Source organism: Acartia tonsa, chromosome 11, assembly GCF_053477335.1.
Source record: "Acartia tonsa isolate MP-2025a chromosome 11, ASM5347733v1, whole genome shotgun sequence".
In the NCBI taxonomy this organism is placed as follows: domain Eukaryota; kingdom Metazoa; phylum Arthropoda; class Copepoda; order Calanoida; family Acartiidae; genus Acartia; species Acartia tonsa.
This window is the reverse complement of record NC_137270.1, coordinates 30,183,529-30,206,939: the sequence shown is the minus strand read 5'-3', so window position 1 is coordinate 30,206,939 and position 23,411 is coordinate 30,183,529. Positions and strand designations below refer to the sequence as shown.

Here is a 23,411-nt window from a genome sequence, read left to right as displayed (position 1 = left end):
GGAGTGATGTTTATTTTTCTGTCCAAACATTCAAGGTATAAGGGGAAAAATAGACAACATACCACTTTGAATATGCATGATATTTGTCTGGAAGTACTAACTGTGCTTTTAAACGTCTTGGCAACTCAAACTCGGCAGCAAAAAGTTTGAATCAATTTTATTAAAGATAGGTATCATAGTGAAGCTTTTTGTAGTGCCTATAAAAATAACACCATACTGGCCTACCATTGATCAATTAAACTGTCTACTGGCCTGCCATTGTAATTTAGTCTGTGTATTGACCTATAATTGGTCATTTGTATTTTAGGACGTCATTTTTTTAATGGCACTATAATAAGCTTATATCATAGTGACTGCTGGACGTGGGCGTTATCAAGTTTTATAGAAGTTGTGCTAATTAAAAATCCTTACCTCAACTGCATATCAGAAAATATTGTTGAAAAGGTTTTTGCTGTTTCTAACGCACTCTTAGACGCTGAAAAATAGGTTTTAATTAAGATTAATCATGAACAACTAAATTCCAACAATTTACAGATAAAAAGTATATTTAGAATTTTAAAATAATTTTTAAAAAGCCAATTGCTAATGGGTAACATGAAAACATCTAATTTTACTCCATAATGTTGAAACTGTATTATAATAGTACATCGTACCAGGAATCTTAAGGGATAAGAAAATGGACGATAAATTGGCGTACATCCCAAATTATGAAGAAAAACATTACCCATTGTGTAAATGTTTAAAAAGTGTTGTCACTGGTAGCTTGAACCAATTAACTCTTTTCAGCCTTCGAATAAGAGACTTTCTTATAAAACTTTGGAGACCGGTCTAATTTTCAGCCTAATATCCCCTCCCTCCATGTAATTATACTGACCTTTCTCATTAGTAGGACACAGGGCTAGAATAAGGAACCTAACTTCTTGAGCATCTTCTCCCAAGTTTGTTTCTACAGGTAACCGAACTATTCCGATCATTCTATAGAAAATAATTATCTTAAAATTTGTCTGTAACGTCTGGAATGCAAACCTTCATTGTAATGTTCTACAACAAAAACTGCAGCTTTTCTATAATAAGGGTATGTTCGATACGTCCGCTCGTAAGTAACGGACAGCTCTTATACTTAATTTAGTAACTTAATAATTGTTCTATCGAATTGTAACTTTGCAGGATGATTCCTGTTACAGTAAACATACCCTTAAACAGTGTCCAGTATATATTTATCTTACAACCAATTTTTATACATTTTTGTTTTGTCTTTCCTTCTAAAGAAGTTGTATCAACTTTTTTGCTTTTTATTTAAGATAGCTAGCCGGTTCTTTCAGTAAGTAGTAGATGTAAAATTTTTCATAGAATTCAGATATGCAATCGGTTTTTTTGTAGACCTCTTATTTTTTAAGTAATTTAAGTTTTTAAAAAAAATAATTAAGTCGGTTTTAAGGTACTAAAACGCAACAAAATAAAAGAAGAAAATAGCCAGTATGAACAAAAATAGTAAGATCTTTAATTTGACACCTTACTTTTAAAATTCTGTTGAGTAATTGTTGAAAAAATCTATTTTTTTAACCTTGGTTTAATCAAAACATTAAACCTAAATATTTTCTCATACAGACATAAAAAATATGGGTTCATATATACCATTAGAATGAGAAAAATAATATGAATCCATTCTAAGCGAAATTGAAAAAGTTTTAAAAAATTGTAATAAAAAATAGAAAAAATAAAAAAGTTTATTTTAAGAATTGTAACTACTAAACTAGCCAATCACAAATCGCAAAAATTGACGAATCGGGAAGCTTAATCTATAAAATTAACCTATAGAATTGCCAGAAAAAAGGAGAACGTTCATACAATATATACAATAGATACTACAATAAATATAGTGATATTAAAGAACATGTAAAGAATGAAAAATTATGAACAAATATGCATCAGTCTGTTTATAAACTTCAAAACAATGCAGTTAAAAATAAATTATTGTTTCTTGTGTTTAAAAAATATCTGCTACATTGCATTGTCTTTTGTTTAGGTTTTGTTCAGGGATAGCCTGATATCTAGTTGCCGAATGTGTACGCAGTTTCCTGAGTGTTTCCTCATCCTAGCTCAATATTTACTACTAGCTAAAAAAGCTTCAAACTTCAAAAAAAAAAAATCAAAATTTAAAAAATTCAAATTTATAATGTATATTGTATAAATCGTTTACACATTCAAATTTTGATTTTTTTAAGGGAAGTTTGAAGATTTGTAGCTAGTAGTAAATATTGAGCGAGGATGAGGAAACACCCAGGAAACTGCGTACACATTCGGCAACTAGATATCAGGCTATCTGTTCAGGTTTGGTTCAAGCTAACCCTTTAAAGCCGAAAATTATGATTCTTAAAAAAAACTTATTTTTTTATAATAGTTTTATAAAACTTTTTCAATTTTGCTTAGAATAGATTCGTAATATTTTTCTGATTCTAAAGGTATATATGAACCCATGTTTTTTATGTCTGTTTGAAAAAATATTTAGTCTAAAGTTTTTATTAAACCGAGGTTAAAAAAATAGATTTTTTCAATAATTACTCAACAGAATTTTAAAAGTAAGGTGTCAAATTAAAGATCTTACTATTTTTGTTCATACTGGCCATTTTCTTCTTTTATTTTGTTGCGTTTTAGTACCTTAAAACCGACTTAATTATTTTTTTAAAAAACTTAAATTACTTTAAAAATAAGAGGTCTACAAAAAAACTGATTGCATATCTGAATTCTATGAAAAATTTTACATCTACTACTTACTGAAAGAACCGGCTAGCTATCTTAAATAAAAAGCAAAAAAGTTGATACAACTTCTTTAGAGCTTCTCTTTGATAGTTGTTTTCTGAACGTTTGGGACATACATAACCAAACCATCAATATTTATCCTAAACCATACTTAAAGTGATATTAAATTATTCTTGTTACAAATAAGAAATAATTCTAGTAAAAAATATCAGTATATGCTTTCTTAAATGATATTACATTTTAATCTTTTTTTTTTGTATCTAAGATAAAAACACGGAGATTGGTAATTCAAACCATCTTTAGATTAAAAACTTGTTTCGTAAAAGGTTGGTCCGTTTAAATTTAGTAAATTCAATAAGAAAAACAATTTTAGTCGAACTTTGCCAAGCAGAATTAAAAAAAAACAATCCATATAATTTCAATTAAGATTTATTAATAAAATTTCTCGATTAACAATTTTGAAAAAAATTACCTATTTTTATTCCTTAAGGGTGATCTGATCCTACATGGGTCTCTTGTGCCTTACTTAACCTAACTTAGTCTAATAGAACCATCACAAACAAATAGAGAAAACGAATGAAGTAAATTGTTTTAGGGCGAGGACCTTTGGATCTATATTCCACTTTAATTAATTCTGAAAATTGGATTGTAAAGTCTTTTTTGTTGAATATCTGAGATAGCATCTCTATTATGCGCAACAGGGGGCTTTTTTGGACGACAAAACTCAAAAAAGAATAAATACATACATAAGTAGCGCAGCTATATAACAGGAAAAACTAACAAATCAAAAATGAATTTAATTTTTATTTATTATAGGTGTTTACATCGCCAAATATGAGTTAATATTTTATTTAATTTTTAACCAAATAAATTAAATGTACAGAAAGTATAGACAATCTTATTCATCATCATTGAGAATTTGCATCAAATTTTTGTCCATAGTCTTATCACTTAAGATCTCTGGGTAGCGAAATAAAAATTTCTCTAAAACGGAGGACCTTTTATCAGCGTAGGGATTATTGAGATCCCAACGGAAAACAACAAATATTAATACTTTATCAAAATATGATATGCAAGAGATATAACCAAAATTGAATTAAATAAAAATTAATGTTTGTCATTTGCAAACTGCCACGGATTAAAATCTAAACAGCACAATTAGGTTGCCATTAGAAGTTATCAAGATTTACAACTTTATACTAAATAGTACCTATGCATTACAGCAACTTTTATTATAAGCAAAATGTGGCGATTAAATGTTTTGCTTTTTAAAGCTAGTCTTAAAACTATTCAAAAATACGTTTATCTCTAAAACATATTAAGTAAATTGCTTAGCTAACATAAACGTCATTTATAAGGAAAATTGCAAGCTAATTTCCTTTTTAAATTGAGAGGACACTTTTTGATAAACAACACTGATTAAAACAGGTCTACCTTATTGTAATTACCTAATCAAATATATCACAGATTGTATATTATAGTCAGATGAGTGAATGGATAATTGAGATATAGAATAGTTATTGTAATATCATCTAATTGAAATAATGACCTCATTCATAGTCAAACTAACAAAAAATCGTGTATTTTTCATTTCCATAACAGTAGATTACTGCCTATAAATCCATTCTAAAATACACAAGAGTCTGTTTGTGTATCTAACTGTATTGAAAGCTTTGTAATTATTTCAAAAGCTAAATATATCTTGTGCATCAATTTGTTTCAACAATAAACATCCTTCTATAATAATGGATGTATAATTACTTTGATCTTACACCAGATTTTCATGTTCTATAATAACTCTGTAGCGGGCTAATATAACGATCTCACCAATCCCCCTCCTTTAACCCATCCTCTTTCCTCCTATTCGATAAACGTCCCGACCAATAAATGCCGGGGGAAATTGCAACCTAAATTTACGACATTTTTTATCTGTTGCATCATCCACGTATAATCTACACTAATTTTTACCTTTGTTTTAATGTAGGTACATCAGCAAATATACAAAGCCAGCTAGGATCAGCGGTCGTTCCACCCCCATCCCCTTCTACACGACCCTAAACATTTAGAGGTCCTAATATGAGAAAGGATGCATGGTTAGGTGTTCATTAAGAACTCGGTAACAATTTAACTAATTAATTTTCCTTATTAGATTTGCATAAAGAAGGGTGGGTAAACAATAGATTTACTACCCTAGATAATAAATAAGACATCCAAATTAAAAGGAATTTTTAGAAGATTTTTGTTTACATATACCTTTTGGTCATATATGTTATGATTTTTTGGACTATAAACAATTTCCCTGAGCAAAATTTTAACCTTAGAAATTCAACCAAACTGATTGTTTTTTAATAAAGTAAAATAAAAAAACTTAAATTTGAGAAATATAGTACAAGTCTACCATGTTAAAGCTTACCTGTATTGTTTGAGATATGCAAGTATTTTCATCATCACTAAACAGTAACGACTAAACAAACATTTTCGAAATTTAATTTTAGTTTAGTTTTAATTGAATGTTGGTCAGTATCTTGGAAACAAATCAAGTGACCCCCACCTCCCTCCTTATCTTTAAAATAAATTGGAAATAAAGGGAGAGAGAGAGCTTTTTTGCTCTTTTTTATAACCCCTTCTGGTTTATTCCTGCGGTGGTCTAACTCAGTGCAGCTACAAAATTCCCAATATAACCTTAAAATACTGTAATTACCTTGACTTCTGGTTTAGTAACAGTTTCATTAGTAAGCATGGAATCCAATAAAGCATCAACCAAACCTTCAGGACTACTTTGCTAAAAAATAAAATAGAATTTAAGAATTATGGTTAATGCAAATGTGTTCTATAAAGCTTGCAATATAATATTATTTAACAATTAGTGAGCTCTGAATGGTGTATACAAAAAGTGACTATCTTGCTAAACTGTTTAGCAAATTTTTATAAAATGTTTTAGAAGATAATTAATTTTTATTTGCTACTGGAATAAATTATCGTTTTATCTATAAGATGTTCTAAATGGATAGAGAATATGTGAATATTGTGAAAGATCCTCGCATACCTTAATAAAATGTTTCTCTGACTGGCTAATATAACGTTATATCTTACCCCTTATGACTTTACCCCATACCCTGTCCTTACCATGGAGAATGTATTAACCAATATTTAGGGACTATATTAGCAACCTAAATTGGCGACAAAATTCCCCTGTCACAATATCCACATATCCAGTGCAGTGTTCTAAATATATTGCTAAAACAATCACATAAGCTTGTTTTCTACAAATGCAGTGTAATAAAGTATAAGATAATAAGCTATAAAATTACGAATTCTTGGAATATAAAATCTATGGCTCGACATTCGCAGCTAATTGAGTTGCAATAAATGAACGGCTGCCGAGCCCCGTTAAAAGCTTAAATAAATATTATCATGTGCTACTAACACACTACAAATACAATTAACATATATTAGCTTACCCAACAATGATCCCGTGTGAGCTAAAAATATAAAAAAGAATATGAAATATAAGATAATTAAAAGTATATTCTGTAAGTAACAATTTATATTCTTGAATCTTACAATTTTTATTTTAAAGATTTGCATATTGAAAAGAACACACAGGTTATAGTATAAACAGGAGGACGGAATTGGACTGTAATTTATCGTGATACACAAAGTTGTAAAAACTAGCAGCGTAAAAAATTTCCCACTAATGATTTAATCGACAGGGGAGATGTAGTTTATAATCATTGGGAATGTACATCAATTTATCTATTGTCTTATCCCTTAAGATCCCTGAGTATATATATAGCGTTTACCTGTGGATCTAATAAGATGACTGCTCCATTCAAAAGGCTCTCAATATCTAGCATACCTCTCACTTCCAACCTACAATACAACCAATTTTTAATTAATTGTAGTATGCACTGCCATTTATTTACAATGGGGTGTGAACCTTTGAGGGGTTAAGGAAAAGGGGAAGACAGCCCTAAAAATTGAATTATTAAAGCTGGTGGTGACGCCTTTCTACCCACGTAGTTTATTTCATAAGATTTGTGAAACGGCTGGAACTAGAAGCAAGCAGTCAGCTTGAAGGATTAGATCATTAATCCTCCATATGGAGGGAGGGCACATAGGACTGTAAAATAACTGTTCACAGAAGTTATTGAACTCGTTTTTCATTCGTTGGCTTCTAAGCATAGGGGATGTGTGTCAAATTGTGATTTGTAACAGAGTCCAAACTTTTCACCATTATTTTTAATCTAAATGAACATATGCGCAAATTTAAGAAAAAGCAGATAAAATTCACACTCTGTATCCTTAACCAATCTGACTAAACAAATTCTAATTTTCTAAAATTTTCCTAATTAAAGTAATATTTATCTAAATTCAACAAAAAAATGTTATTAACCTAAATTTAAGATTTTAAATAATATAAATCTTTAAATACTCGTTAAAAAAGGATTTTAGTAGGCGTTTACACTTAAATCAAATAAAAATAAGAATTTAGTCGTATTTACGTAGATTGTATAATTATATAAAACAAGGATGACAACATCCATAAGTAGCAAAGCATGAAAAAACATGGATGTAGTAAAGGAAAAGGTAAATTATTGAGTTATCATAAACAATTTAAGAAATAGATAGAATACACAAATATCATGAAAAATCTCGAAACCTCATACAAAATAAGTATTTTTGTCTTATAAAAAAAATAAACAACATAAAAACGTACGGACAAAACCAATTTATAGACTAGATAGTAGATATACACAGGACAAATCTTTAATGATGATTTCAGCTTACATAGCTGCCGAGAAAATCCCATTTCCCGCACATCATTACGGAGTGACTGACGGACAGACAAGCAAAGTAAATTATAGAGTAGAATTGCTGCAAAATTTGAAAAGTGAACAACATATTATTTTGTAAGTATGAGTAAATTAGGTTCCAGGACAAACGCAGGAGTCCCAAACGTCGGAGTGGACAAACGCAGGAGTGTTAAAATATTAATTTTATCAAGTATTTCTATACAGATTAGGTTAGGTTAAGATATGAATGAATAAATAAGCCCCCACCAGTGGTTAGGCATTTAAAATTCTATAAGATGGTCTAAATAGGTTAGGTTAGGTTAAGTGTCCACTCCGACGTTTGTCCACTCCGAAGTTTGGGACTCCTGCGTTTGTTGTAGGACCGTAAATTATATAAGGATTATTCTAAAAAGGTGAGTTCAAAGTACTGACTTTGGCAATACAGTTACTTTAAAGCAGGATATTGTGTTTTACTTATATATCAATTCACAGTATTTTCTCATTTGTGGCATCCTGTGATCGCCAAGATAATGACAATCCAAAATTTTACATACCAAGTTGAGAAAAACGGAGGATAAAAAAGGGCGAGGGTGATTCTTTTAGGGTGAAGTAAATATTTATTTGCTTAACTTATAAAATAGTATGCTTTGAAAAAAAGTGAATAATCACCCAAAATTTCTCTTGTGAACAGCAGCTGTAGTTTTAACCATGAGCTTGTGTGTGCCATCCTCCTCTGAAAAGCTAAGTTCCGCATCTGCCCCGACAGGGTCCAACTGCTTCCCATTCTCCTCCATTTTTTCTCTAAAACATCAAAAACTTTTTCGTCATCGTTTTAGGTCAAACCTTAACAATTTTTTAATGGTTATCGTCGTCTTATGACATTAAACTAAATGTAATGGCAGATATATCATCAACCTTATATTATCAAAGCCAATTATAATTTCGCGAAAATTACTAACCACTATTAAAATAACATTATGAATAGGTAAATGGTCACGTGCTGATATAATACTAACACAAAAGTTTAACAGGGATGCATCAATAGCATGTGGATAAAAATACATATTGGGCAGGAGGTTTTTTTAATAAAAAAGATCAATAAAAATTTAAAACTTTCAACAACTTTGCCTATCAAACGTTTATCTGTTAATCTAATACTTTTTAAAAATCAAAGTGATATTCGGCTACTTTTTCAATTTCCAGTTTTGGTGGCTGGAGTTCAAGATAGTCCAAAAGATGTGCAGCTTTGCTTTGGTAGCTGTGAATATTCTAAACTTTCTTTTACAATTTCCTTGAAATGTTTTACAGTTGATACTATTTTAAGTTGAATAATACTTACTCAGAATTTTTAACAATAAAAATTGTGTTTAAAATTAATTATATCCATTAGGAGTGCAGCAAAAAAAAAAAAAGATTAAAGAAAAATAGCCATTTATATAGCATCGATTATTTGGTTGGCTAACTGTATCAACAGGTATCATTTAACTATAGTCAGTTGGATGTATGAACCAAATCTTATTATAGCAGAGCCTCGCTTTCGGAAATTGTATTTAAGTTGAAAGTAAAAAATTGTAGCTATAGTCAGTTGGATGTATGAACCAAATCATATTATAGAAGAGCTTCGGTTTAGGAAATTGTGTTTCAATTAAAAATTAAAAAAACTGTAAATTTTACAACATGACTAGTTTTGACAACAACATTGCTTTTACATTACAAAAATGAATCAAACGAGGTCGAAAACATCAAACAAATAATTCATTGAAAAGAAGGTGTATCAACTTTTTTTTTTATAGCTAGCCGGTTCTTTTAGTAAGTAGTAGATGTAAAATTTTTCATAGAATTCAGATATGCAATCGGTTTTTTTGTAGACCTCTTATTTTTTAAGTAATTTAAGTTAAAAAAAAAAATTAAGTCGATTTTAAGGTACTAAAATGCAACAAAAAAAAAGAAAGAAAATGGCCATTATGAACAAAAATAGTAAGATCTTTAATTTGACACCTTACGTTTTCAATTTTGTCAGGTAATTATTGAAAAAATTGATTTTTTTAAACCCACGAGAATAAAAACTTTGAACTTAATTTTATCATTTCACAGGTAAAAAAATATGGGTTCATATATACCTTTAGAATCAGAAAAATATTACGAATCCATTGTAAGCAAAATTGAAAAAAAAAGTTTACAATATAGTATATAAACTACAATAAAAGGAATTATATGAAAATATCATATTATACAGGCAACGTCTTAATTCTTGAATTGAGTATAAAAATGGGAAGGGGGTAAAGAGGGGGTAAAAAAGGGAAGACGAAAGTGTTGCCTGAACAAAAAATATAATTGGCCATTTGTTTATTTTTTATTTTTTAACTTTTTTTTCAATTTTGCTTACAATGGATTCGTAATATTTTTCTGATTCTAAAGGTATATATGAACCCATATTTTTTTACCTGTGAAATGATAAAATTAAGTTCAAAGTTTTTATTCTCGTGGGTTTAAAAAAATCAATTTTTTCAATAATTACATGACAAAATTCAAAAAGTAAGGTGTCAAATTAAAGATCTTACTATTTTTGTACATAATGGCCATTTTCTTCCTTTTTTTTGTTGCGTTTTAGTACCTAAAAATCGACTTAATCTTTTTTTAAAAAACTTAAATTACTTAAAAAATAAGAGGTCTACAAAAAAACCGATTGCATATCTGAATTCTATGAAAAATTTTACATCTACTACTTACTAAAAGAACCGGCTAGCTATAAAAAAAAAGTTGATACACCTTCTTTTTAAAAATTTTAATTTTTTCTTTTATTCAAAGAATATCACTCACAAAGAACAGTTGCAGAAAAGTATAGCTTTTAAATACAATATTGTTCTTACTTCATAAAGATAAATTAACATACTATTATACTATAAATAATATCTAATGGTAAATATCTTGGCTAAAACAGAATTATTTACAAATATTCTTAATAAAAATTATAAAAAGAATGCACATTTGAAAAAAATAAAAGTTCTGTAGATTACAATTAGTGATTGAAACATTTGAACACTCAAATGAATGAACAAACCAACCAAAATTAAATAAAAGTCTACACAGTCAACATATTAGAAAACGTTATTATAAGACTAACATGATAAACGACTTTATGTCCCCTTCCATTTCTGCATATGATATTATTGAAAATTTTGTATAAGAAATGCTAATTTTCTATTTCTAAATAATATTCCCTATACTTGCAAATGATTATGAATTATGAAACATGCAATTATATAAAGTAATACGCAAAATAGTAAACTTATTAATAAGTATAACAGTAAATTCCATCTTAGTAGAGTATTGACAGGACTGTGCGTGTTATTTTTTTTTACAGCCAACATAAATACTATTGATGTATTTTTGTCATAATTGCGAATTTATAATTGGCGGAAAATGCAGTACTAGCATATTTGAAAATGTATGATTTATTTTTTCACAAGTTACATAAAAGTATGAATATTTCTATATCTATAATACAAAGTAGAACGATGTCTGTCTGTCCGTCTGTCCGTCTGACCGTCTGTCCGTCCGTCTGTCTGTCTGTCCCTTAAGATCTCGGTAACCACTGAACCGATCGGATTCTACTCTTCAGGGTATCTACCTATTGGTCCTGTGGTGGTTTTAAGCTATTTTCTCGGGGGGTGGGACACCCCCAACCCCCCCAAAAACCAAAAAATCCCCCCCCATTTTTTTTTTTTTTTTTTTTTTTTTTTTTTGAAGGAGTTTCCATGGTCCTTTATGGTCTCTCGCAATAATTTTTTTTTATCACCTCTTGGGCAAAGCCCCTAGAGGCTAGGGGCGAAGCCGCTAGTTATCATATAAAGTAGCAAGGATTTTTTGTCTGAAGCTATAGATCTTAGAAACTTCTAACCCGAATTGATCTTACTTTTTAGTAAAGCTTTATAAATGTCTTTGGAAGGTTTTAGGTTATTTTCCTGCCTTCTTAGCCTTCCTGGAGGCTAGGGGGCAAAAGAACTAGTGGCACTTATATAGTAGCATAAAGTTAAAGCATTATATCACAGAGAACTAGAATTTTAAACATTATCACTTATTAAAATCACAAATGAAATAAAACAAGATATCACTTATCCAAAAAGTTTAATGGCCACTAAAAATTCTGTCAAATGTCTGTAAACGGTTTCCAACAAGTTTTCTTATTGTACTGCAGATTTTTAAAAGATAGAGCAACTAGACTACTTAATAATTATGGTATGTCCTAATTTCTTCCTGAATTAAATATGTATATTATCAAATAAAAATGTTTAAATTATTTGAAAATATTTAAAGTTGGCGACGCTGTAGATGTAATAAACAGGCAAACTACAACTATCGAGCGGTCATTCAGGCTAGTTGTGTGTGTGTGTGTGTGTGTGTCTGTTTGAGTGTAGTTTTTGTACCCAAAAACATCGGTCAATCTGAGGTCTTTTTGTGTGTATGTTGTATATGTACATATATTGTGTGTGCATTTTTGTGCGTCTGTGTGTACTTTAGGCAGTACAGTTTAACCTTTCCTTCTTTGAGATTTTATAAAATGCAGGGAGGGAGGAAACATTAGACAATAGATTAAAAGGAGTCTTCATGGTTTTAAAAACCTAGCTGCTCACTTATTCTTTGTTTTTTTTGTTTTAACGTTTTTCAAATATCCTTATACTAAAGTAACAGGATGTCTGTGTGTCTGTGTATCTGTGTGTCTGTACCGAAGGATCTCGCTAACCGCTGAACCGATTGGGTTCTCCTTAACAGTGTAGATTCTCATATGTCCCGGGAATGTTTTTAACTATTTTGGGGGAGGGTACCACCACCCTCCCAAGAGAAATCACAAAAAAAATCAAAAATATTAAATATTTCCGCCGCATAGTGTCGTTAGCATAGTCGCCCTACGTAGTCGCGCTGCGTAGACGCATGAATTTAACAATTAATGATAACATAGACAAGTTATTTCTCAAATTAGATATTTAAAATAAAAATAAACATTTAAAGGCCACTAGAGGCCTCTAGGGGCGTAGCCGCTAGTATTGTATAAACGACAATGACAAAAAATAAAACTTTAATTTAAAGTTTTCATTAAGAATAGTTATTATTACCTAGATAAAAGAGGCTTTTCTGCTTCAACAAGCTCTTTGTTCCTAGTAAAAGATAAAAAAATAATAACAAAATAGAAGAAAAATAAATTTTAAAATAAAATAAAAATGTTAAATGAAGAATAAACTTTTAAATAAGTGATTTAAACGCAATAAAGCTTTTTGATTTTAACAAGAATTAAATTAAACCATACGTAAGTCGCGAGGTATTAAAATCATGTATAGGTAAAACATTTTACAAAAATGTGCGTCTTTTGTAGCCTGACCGACAGTCCTATAGGACGCAATATCGCAATTGATATTTTAATTTAAAACAAAATTTATTTAATCATTTTTTCCGAATATCTGTCTTAGACCCGCTGTGGGTCGCGAGAACAAATTAAAGTTACGTAATGGAAAAGTACCTAATAGTAATCTTACATGGCCTATGGCTTTCTTTTTATACAAAAAGTTAACTTATATTTTTTAGGTAGAGCAGCTACAATGTAGAAGTACTTCAGCTTAAAAGGGTTCTAATATTTCATTCACAGTTTATTTATTAACCTTCAATGCCTCCTTTCTCAAAATTGTACATCATGTTGACTGAAAGTTGGCTGTAAGGACATAGCTTAGTTATGATGTAGCGGCGCTACTATAAAATATTCATGTTATTAGTTATGATTGTTAAGGGTTAGTAAAGGTTTTAGGGTGCGGCCTTTATTAAAGGATTTAATGCATGAAACGAACCCGTTCCATGTTTGTCATTTCAGGAAGTTTAAAGTCAAAGAGACATGGATATAAATTATGAAAAAAGGAACATTATGTCAATAAGTAACACAACAATAACAAGATATCAATACTTTAAAAACATTAAATCAAGGACGCCCAAGCCTAAAACTTTTAACGTTTTGTAGGTAATATTTTTATTGTTTGGATTAAATCTATTACAAGCATCCCCCCTTCCCTTGTATCTTAAAATTTTGAGCCATCAAATATAAAAAAAACAATGTATAAATATATTATTTCGCAGCCGGCTGTGAAAAACACTTTCAAAGCCGAAAAAAAGTGAAAATATATGTTGACACTTTTGAACCCCTTTTTACTAAAAATAAACTCCTATAAAAAAAATTGAGGATACTAAAACCCTTTTTTCCTTCCAAAATTAACCCCTTGATAAAAACTGAAAATATATGTAATTCGGCTGCAGGATATCTATCTATTAACGCTTACATTTTTTTTATGAAAAAAATATTTTTTAAGGCATAAAATCACCAAACTTTCCAAATTGAAAATCAACTTCTCTACAATTAGGTTCGGTCCGTCTGTCCTTATATTCTTTTTGCTAATATAGACTCAACAGTCGGGCACCTTGCCGCTCCTTAATAGATTTGGGGGAGAGGAGGGGGCGTTCAACGCCCATCCCCCCTATTTTCTCATATCCTGTTAGAGCAAGAGGACTAAAATTTTTATAATAAAATCTAAATCATAAAAATCTCTTGGGGCCAACAAAACTGGAATTATTCTTTTAAAAAACCGTATTATTAGCATAACTGTCGAGAATACGATGTGATAAATTACTATATTACCCAATAATGTAAAGTTAAAACTTTTTGTGTTTATGTATAAAGAGCATTTTAAGAATGCTCTACCTGCACTAGATATGGAATAGATCGATAGCATGTTAGAACTGTCCTATCAATTTCGAACTTTGTATGGTAATACCTGTAGTAATTAGGTATTTAGAAAGCGTAGCAATTCTATAATCGTAACCAAAATGTCCGTACGTCCATTTTAAACATGTTGATTTTTAAAACTGTTTTAACAACAAATTTTATATGATATAATTATCTAATTGATCTGATGTTTTGGAATACTGATTCCTAGGACAACAAAGTACAAAATCATAAGCGGAGCATCTCTATAATCAAGTCCTAAAAATGTAAGTAATAAGTATGTCCTTAAACTTTATCCAGTATTTTGCAGTATTTACTTACAATTTTGTATTGACTTTTATACATCTCTATTCTGATAATTCAGTTCTTACACTCTACAAGTGTTTATGTTAGTTTGTTCTACCGCTGGAGCGATTAATAAAAAAATTTCAGGGTGGTTTTAAAGGTAAATCATAGGTTTTATGCTATTTTAATAGGTGGATGCGACACTAGCTTTTTAAAATAACATATTTTTTTCTATTCACACAACGTGTCCTATTTATCAATTTATTGTTATGCATGTATGTGTGTATGTATGTCAACTAAGATCTTATTAACGGCTGGACTGATCATAACAAAATTTTCAGGGAAGTTATATGGAGTTCCAGGGTAGGTTTAAGCTATTTGGAGGAAGGATCAATACAAATTTAGATAGATAGATAGATAGATAGATAGATAGATAGATAGATAGATAGATAGATAGATAGATAGATAGATAGATAGATAGATAGATAGATAGATAGATAGATAGATAGATAGATAGATAGATAGATAGATAGATAGATAGATAGATAGATAGATAGATAGATAGATAGATAGATAGATAGATAGATAGATAGATAGATAGATAGATAGATAGATAGATAGATAGATAGATAGATAGATAGATAGATAGATAGATAGATAGATAGATAGATAGATAGATAGATAGATAGATAGATAGATAGCCGGTGCCTTCGGCACCACGGGGCTAAAAAAACTAGTTTTAATCTTATAATTGTACATTCTATATCCGCGGAAAGCCGTTTATAATACGTTACGAGAAATTACTATTCTCGTATTCATTCAAATTCGGTGGATAGGAACCGGTTATCATCCATACGAAAAAACTATGTCTAGCATCGTATTATATCCAGCTTTCTACGAATATAAAAATGTACAATCATAAGATTAAACATTCTGTATCCGCGGAAAGCCGTTTATACTACGATGCAAGAAATAACTATTATCGTTATTGAGAATGTTGTTTATAAACACATCCTCCAATATATTATCCCTTAAGGTCCAAGAAATGTTTAAAACTTATTTCTCGTATTCATTCGAATCCGGTGGACAGGAACCGGTTCTCATCAATACGAAAAAACTATGTCTAGCATTGTATTATGAACCGCTTTCTACGAATATAGAAATGTACAATCATAAGATTAAAACCATTTTTTAGCCCGTGCCTTCGGCACTTCGGAGCTAAAAAAACTGGTTTTAATCTAATAATTGTACATTCTATATCCGCGGAAAGCAGTTTATAATACGATGAAAGAAATAACTATTATAACCCTCCGTCCCCTTTCAACTTTTAAGTACTCCCCTTTTAAAAGCAAAGCTTTTCTACAATTAGGGTCGGTCCGTACGAACGTCTGGAATGGATAGCTTTTTTCGTTAATTTAGGCATGTTAGAATTGTCCTATCGATTTCAAACTTTACATGGTGATTACTGTAGGTACGATTATGGATATTGTCATCCTTGTTTTTACAGAAAAAGAACTTTCAATAGCTAGGGTAACGCGGGGTAAATGCGGTAGGGGGGTCTAATTCCGGTCACTCGACCAACTTTTTAAAAACCGTTTTTTAACGGTGTTCTAAACGTTTGCGAGAGATCTTCAGAAAAGCAAAGTTGTAGTTTATTGCCTATACTTTCATTTCTTAATTCAGCAAATTTTTGTCAGATCACTCCTTCTATGATTTTTTTGCCCTCAAAAAGTTGCAAAAAATTTGCAAAAAAAAAATTTCAAAATAGGCCATGTTCAATCTAAAATTGTGAAAAAATGGTAAGTCCTATTGACCCGCGGGTTTTTGTAAAATGAAAGATATGACATTGATTTATCGTTTGCAATTGGAGGCGTTGTTCTAACTTGATTTTTTCATAATTTTTTTTTCGTCTCAAAAATATGGTCTATTCCGGTCACTTTTTTTACTTTTTTTTTATTACTGTATTTATAAATTTATAATACCCTAACTTTTTTTTCAGGTGATCTGGAAGCATGAACAACCTCAATGCATGACAAAGGCTTTAACCTTCCCTTGCCTGTTGTTAGATGTACATTATTAGTCATTTTACTGCTTGTATTATGTCATGTTTTGTTGCCTAAGCTTTTCAAATTGTAAAGACATTTAAAATTTTTCAGACACTTTTTTATAGTAATGGGAAGAGTATATCACCCAAAGGAACGCCTTAAATATTTGCCTGAAGATGTATCAGCTGCATTGGCTCATGTAAGAAGGGGTATGTCTAATAGAAAGACCGCTAGAAGATTTTAAATTCCATATGAAACTCTTGCATCTTTTTCGTATAAGAGGGTGTTAGCGATTTTTGCGCGGTTTGGATTTTTTATGTCAAATCGGCTAGGATTAAGCTAGAAAGGTGTTTAAGGTGTCTATAGAAAGCTCTTTGCATGTCCTAACAAAAACTCCCCAGGATATGGGTTCTATCTCCAAGATTTAGAGTACATATTCAAAATTTTGCATTTTCAAAATTCCTGTTGCATAAAATGTGTTGAAATATTAGAGTTAGACCCCATATCATTTCGAGTTAATTGTCAGGCATGTAATTTTGCATCTTTAGACACCTTAACCACCCTTGTAGGTCAATCCTAGCCAATTTGAGACAAGAAAAATTGTATCAAAAACTGCTGTCAAAACTGGCAGGATTTTTAAAATTAAAATTTTTTTTGGAAAAAATCACTTTTTTCAAGAAATTCCAAGACCTGCGAATCAGAAATTGCCTCTAATTTATGTATAAAGCTTAAAAAAACCTAATCATATAATAAAAAGTATGATTTTTTTTTAAAAGTTTGCATGAAAAAAATTGATGTTTTTTTTTGCGATTTTACCGACTTTTTTAAAATGGGGAAAATGTTGTCAAAAAATTGTCTGATCTGCATGCGACTAGTACTGTTAGAAAGCTAATGACCTCAGCTTTCTACTCATAGTTTAAAATTAAAAAAAAAAAATATTTTAAGGGGGTGTTCCACCCCCCCAAAGTCAACTGACCGAAATAGCCCCACCGGTGGGGCTATTCCGGTATAGGCCAACCGCCGCCCTTTAAACCGATTTTTGACCGACTTCTAGTTGCGAGATCTTAATGGGATCAAGACAGGCTTCTTCGTTATTGCCATATCGTTCATTTGCACTCTTAAAAACCGGAAAAAGTTTTTGGGAAGTATGTTTTTTTAAGTTGAAGAAAAAAATTGACCGGAATTACCCCGCGTTACCCTAAGTGGGTGGGAGATATCTGACACCTTTTTTTCAACAAATTTTCCCTTGTTAAGTTTAACCAATTAATTATATTACTTTCAACACATATTTTCATTTTTCTAGAAATATAGATATTTTTTAAATCTGAAATAGCTAGATTTAAAAAAAATAAAATATAAAAAAGACAGCCATGTCGATAGACAAATAGAGAGATAGAGGACAATTAAAGTGTTAAAAGATAAACAGACAGATAGATAGAAAGATGGATAGACTTTTGTGATGGGAGGAGGAATGTCTTAACCTCATAAACCCCAGAATAAGTTTCTGTGACCTATTTAAAGTCACCCTGAAAAATAAAGGAATATTATTTATAAAAAGATATATTGGGTTGGAGGTAGGAAGGGAGTGGATTGGGTCAGGGGGGGGGGTGGAAAGGGGGTAATCGTTATTATTAGCTCGCTGCAAGTTTCATTTTATTAGAGAACACGAAAATCTGATGTAAAAGCCAAGTAATAATATGTGCATAGTAAGGTCGGCACTGGGCAGTTTCAATTTCAAATCTTTATAGTTAAGAGTCCCTTTAAAACAACAAAATTTTAAAGCAGTATGTTCATATGAAGTATATACAAAAAATGTTTTTATTGAACTTAAAAAATCATAACCGGACATTACTGCACAAGAAATAGTTTTATTAATAGTCGTATGGGTCCTAACCATTTTCAAACAGGCCTAAAATAATGATCCAGATGTTAGGACATACATTCCCTATTTATCAAAATTTTTGCTTTGACAATGTTTCATGGTACAAAAGTTAATAGTTGTTTAGAATAGTCTAGGCATTAGACTTTATATACCACCATCCTAATAGATTTTTAAATCGAAGTTTTCTATAATTAGGGTCGGTCCGTCCTTCTGTACGTCCGGATCAGTTAGCTCTTTTTGTTCATTTATTTAGACATTGTCCTACCGTTTTCAAACTTTGCATGATGATTCCTATGATAGTAAGGTACGATACAAGATACGTAGCAACTCTATAATTGTTACTTGAAAGTCCGTACTTCCATTTAAAACATTCAGATAATTAATTTTGAAAAGCGAAACTTTTCAATAATTAGGTTAGGTCCGTCCGTCCTTACTCCCAATCGTAACCGTTAGCTCTTTTCATTAATTTGGACAGGATAAAATTGGCTTATTGTTTTTAAACTTTGCATGATGATTACGATGATGATATAGTTAGGTATGATTCAGAAAGCACAGCAACTGTATAATCGTTATCAGAATGTCTGTACGTACATTTATTTTTAATTTTTTGACTACAATATTTCTTGTGATTTATTTATCCTATTCATCTGGTTTTTAGAATACTGATTCCTAGGACAACAAAATACATTGTTATAATCGAAGCATCTCTATAATCAAGTCCTAAAAATGTAAGTATGTCCTTAAGCATTATCCTGTATTTAAGCAATTTTTCTTCCAATTTTGTTTATGCTTATACATTTACACTCTACTTATACAGTTCTTGCACTTACCCCATAATGCGTAATTTTTATATGTGGCATGAGAAGACCTTTCTATAGACACCTTAACCAGGTTTCTAACACAATCCTAGCCAATTTGGCAAAAAAAAGAAAGGCTTGTCAAACATCAAGAACTAGGCAGAGCTGTCATGTCTCAGTGTATGGTGGTTCTGTCTTTTTTTTTTTCTTCACAAGGGCTAAATCTCGAGCTTTAGTACTCTGGAGAGGTGAGTAGATTCAAAATTCAATGTTGATTAACTCATTGTTATTGCTTGAGCAATAGCATGAATTGTGTTACTTAAAAGCGAAGCTTTTCTATATTAAGGGTCGGTTTGTCTGTCCGTCCGTCTGTAACAGTTAGCTGTTTTCGTTAATTTAAACAGGATAGAATTTTCCTATTGATTTTTAACTTTGCAAGCTGATTCATATAACAGTTAGGTACGATTAGAAAGCGCAGCAACTCTATAAACGTTACCAGAAAGTCCGGACGTCAATCTAAAACAAGCTGATTTTTAAATTTTTTTCACAACTAATTTTTTGAATGTTAAAATCATCCTTTTCTCCTATTTTTTTAATACTGATTCCTATTACAACAAGGTATATGTTATAAGCGAAACATCTTTATAATCAAGTCCTAAAAACGTCAGTATGTTCTTAAACAGTATAATGTATTTAATCAATTTTGCAACAAATATACTTACAATTTTGTATAGACATTTGTATTAATTCAGTTTATTCAGTTCTGACACTCTTCAAGTGTTAAAGTTTGTTTGTCCTTCCATTTCAGAGCTTAGATTTTATGGATGTTGTCATCCTTTTTATTGGTTTTTGACCAAAACTATAGGATTTATATTGAAAAAAGTAAAGCGATTGTTATTTTAACACCCTTTATATATTTATGTCCATCCGTCTGTATCAATATAAAACTGGGGGGAACATAAATTTCTCGGCTGCTATTCAAGTTAAAGAGCCTAAAAATTTCATGAGAATGCCCTATACCGATGAGCTCCAGTTTATAATATTTAGCTCTGAGAGTCATTTGATTTATTTTGGAAATTTTAAATTACTTAGCTGCTATTCTAGATAGATAACCAATTTGTTTGATTAAAAATTTCTTAATCGATGAGCATCTACTCTCTACTCTACTCAGTACGTCAGTCTGTTGGAAATGCTCTGATGGTCATTTGATTTGTATTGGATTTGTAAAGTTGTTTTGTCCGTTTGTCTTTACATCCTTCCTATGAAGCAGAAAGCTTCGACTAATTCTTAAACACATGATAGTTATTTCTGGCATCATATTATAAAAAGCTTTCTGCGGATTTGTAGAAAACTGGATATAGTAATGAGATAGATATTTAGATAGATAGTTAGAACGGTAGATAGAAATATAGATACATAGAAAGATAGATACATAGATAGATAGATGGATTAATCATTACTTGGACTTTTTTAACCAAATAAGTTTTTTTAGGTTATTAAGTTAATCATTACAATAAAATACAATTTTAAAATTTATTTACTGTTTAAATATGCATAAATATGACGTTTTTACTGACAATTTGGTTGAGTTTTACTCAAAGCATATTGCATGTTGACAATAAAATGATTATAACTTAAGTTCTATTTGAGATAAATTGATGAAATAAAAAGTATATTCAATTTGATTATGCTGAGAAGTCACTTATTGGTTTTAAAAAATAATAAACCCTTTTGATTGGGGGGGGGGGGGCGTTGAGTATCGAAATAAAGAAACTAATGTAAATTTCTTTTTTTTCTGATGGGTTTTAATGATTCATATAGCAGCAAAACTGTTTTTAGAGAATAGCCCTTTGTCTGTCTGTCCTTTTGTCTGTCTGTCCCTCCCCTTGTCTATACATCTGTCTAACTGCCTCATTTTCGGATTTTAATGATTCATCTAGCATAGCCTAATTCTAATTAGTTAATACATGTATAAGAGCTCTATCCTGTCTCAATAACTTTTTTTTTCCTAAGTAAAAGTTGTACAGTACAGTTGTACAGAATAAGATTTTTTATTAAAGTCTCGAAATTGAAATTAAAAAAAACAGCTGATCATTTTTGTTGATTTTTTTTAAAATTACTTTTTTACCCAAATTTTCATAGTTTTTCCCCAAAAAAATCACAATATTCTCACATTTCCAGCTTAGGTATTCTAAATTTATGCAAAAAAAGTATAATAGATGACATCTATAAAAAGATCCATAACCTCAATTTACTATTCTAAGATTTGTAGGTAAAACATAGATCCTGGATGTGATAAAAGGATCCTCTGAGGTTCCACCAAAGAAGTTTAAACAAATTAAAATCAGCAATGATTTTGTACAATGTTTTCATTATAGTATTGACAAGTAAATCACTTCTAGATACCAAGCATATGGAGGACTGGTAAAGTTATTTCATTACTGAAACCAGGGAAACCTGACAATCAGGGTTCCAGCTACTGCCCTGTCACACTTCTTTTTCCTGCCTGCATGATTCGTCCCTACCTGAATGATGCTGTTAAACTTGCAGACCAACATTATGGCTTTCACACAGGCAGGTTCACTACCACTGCCTTACAGAGTATTAAAACATTAATCAACAATAGCCTAAACAATAAGAAACCACTTTTTAGAACAGTGCCAGTTGTCATTTATCTTTCAAAGGCTTTTGACACTGTAAACAATTAAGTTCTACTGTATAATATTAATGTACTAGACTTGACTGAGTACATGAAATGTTTTCATGTGAATACCTTAGAGGTAGGCAACAATTTGTTGTTATCAGAGGATCTAGATCTGCGTACAAATCTGCCAAACAGGCTGTCCTACAAGGAGAGGTCCTATACCCTGTACTCTTCAATCCGTAAATTACATCAATGCCAACAACTCCAACAGCATATGTCCCCTTATTGATCCTTATGTCAAGGACATTAAAGCTTACTTAGCAGTTCTCGATGATTGGTTAAAAAGTCAGAACCCATTCATTTCTCCAGCTAAATCATCTGCAATAGTCTTTACAGCCTTTTCGAATGAAGCAGGCACTGTAGTTATTGTAGAGGTCAATGTTAAAACAGTACCATAAGTCAGACATCCTAAGCTCTTAGGTGTTATATGTGACAATCTTTTCTATATTGACCATCTTGTTAAGTAGCCTAGAAACAAAATAAACTCTAAAAACAAAAAGCTTGAAGCTCTCTCCACTAGAGGGAAAGAAAAGTAAGTTATAGTAAATACATACAAAGCAATTTACCAGTCCCTGATAATCTACTGCAGTCCCATATTTAGTAATGATAGCTGGGACAGCATTCTGTTTGCTGGAAAAGCTGCTCTGAGTACAGCCATCTACTGTCACATCATGACCATCATTGAAAAACTGCATGCAAAAACCAAGATTATGCCAGTGATAGACCATTAACATCTATGCTAAGCAAGCAAGTTTCTCCTGTCAACCAAAACACAAAATCACCTCTACATGACAAATCTGATCCCACCACCCTCTAAACACCAAATGAAAAACAGGATTTCCCAACTAGATCTGTCTGAAAAGACCTACAGATCCAGACTTAAGGTGATACACACAGAATCTGTCAGAAATACCAACAGAAACTAAAATGACAATAAAGATCTAAACATACCAGCCCCATCCATCAGAAAACATGAAAACTCATTACCCAGAACAGCTACAACCACCCTGGCTCAGTACTTTCAGGTTACAATGTTTACCTGAATACCTTAAAGGCCAGAGTAAACAAGAATCTGGTGCAGTTTGTGTCTGAAACTGGCAAGAATTTTGCACAACCACCATCATTTCAACTGCAACCACAACCCATCAACACCTAGATACCTTTGAAAGCAGCCACAATACTGAACTGACTGTTTCCAATGATGATGAGCAGCAACAAACAATAACAGAGGAACTATTTTGACATCAAGTCAGCAAGGAATCAATATTGAGCAAGATAACTTTTCAATATTACAAGGAAAACTTTATACAGAATCATTGCTGATTCTGAAGCATGTTAGTTTCAACTTCATTGATGGAACCTCAGAGGGACATCTTTAT

At 31.0% G+C, this 23,411-nt stretch overlaps 1 protein-coding gene across 2 annotated transcripts in view; it reads right to left on the bottom strand.

Moving 5' to 3' along the window:
- The window catches only part of LOC145332944 (solute carrier family 4 member 11-like), a 34,210-nt gene extending 25,839 nt beyond the window's left edge, over nucleotides 1-8,371 (bottom strand). Inside the window, exons 1-8 of one of the 2 annotated variants that reach the window (XM_080178059.1) lie at nucleotides 8,226-8,371; nucleotides 6,564-6,633; nucleotides 6,222-6,242; nucleotides 5,462-5,542; nucleotides 5,174-5,224; nucleotides 4,729-4,814; nucleotides 875-975; nucleotides 412-475 (exon numbers count right to left, since the gene is read on the bottom strand). In XM_080178059.1, the coding sequence (XP_080034185.1) occupies nucleotides 412-475; nucleotides 875-975; nucleotides 4,729-4,814; nucleotides 5,174-5,224; nucleotides 5,462-5,542; nucleotides 6,222-6,242; nucleotides 6,564-6,633; nucleotides 8,226-8,350 (599 nt within the window). In that variant the 5' untranslated portion in view covers nucleotides 8,351-8,371. The remainder of the gene's footprint in view (nucleotides 1-411; nucleotides 476-874; nucleotides 976-4,728; nucleotides 4,815-5,173; nucleotides 5,225-5,461; nucleotides 5,543-6,221; nucleotides 6,243-6,563; nucleotides 6,634-8,225) is intronic. The other variant, XM_080178060.1, reaches the window with a different exon arrangement.
- Between the last annotated feature and the right edge of the window lie 15,040 nt (nucleotides 8,372-23,411).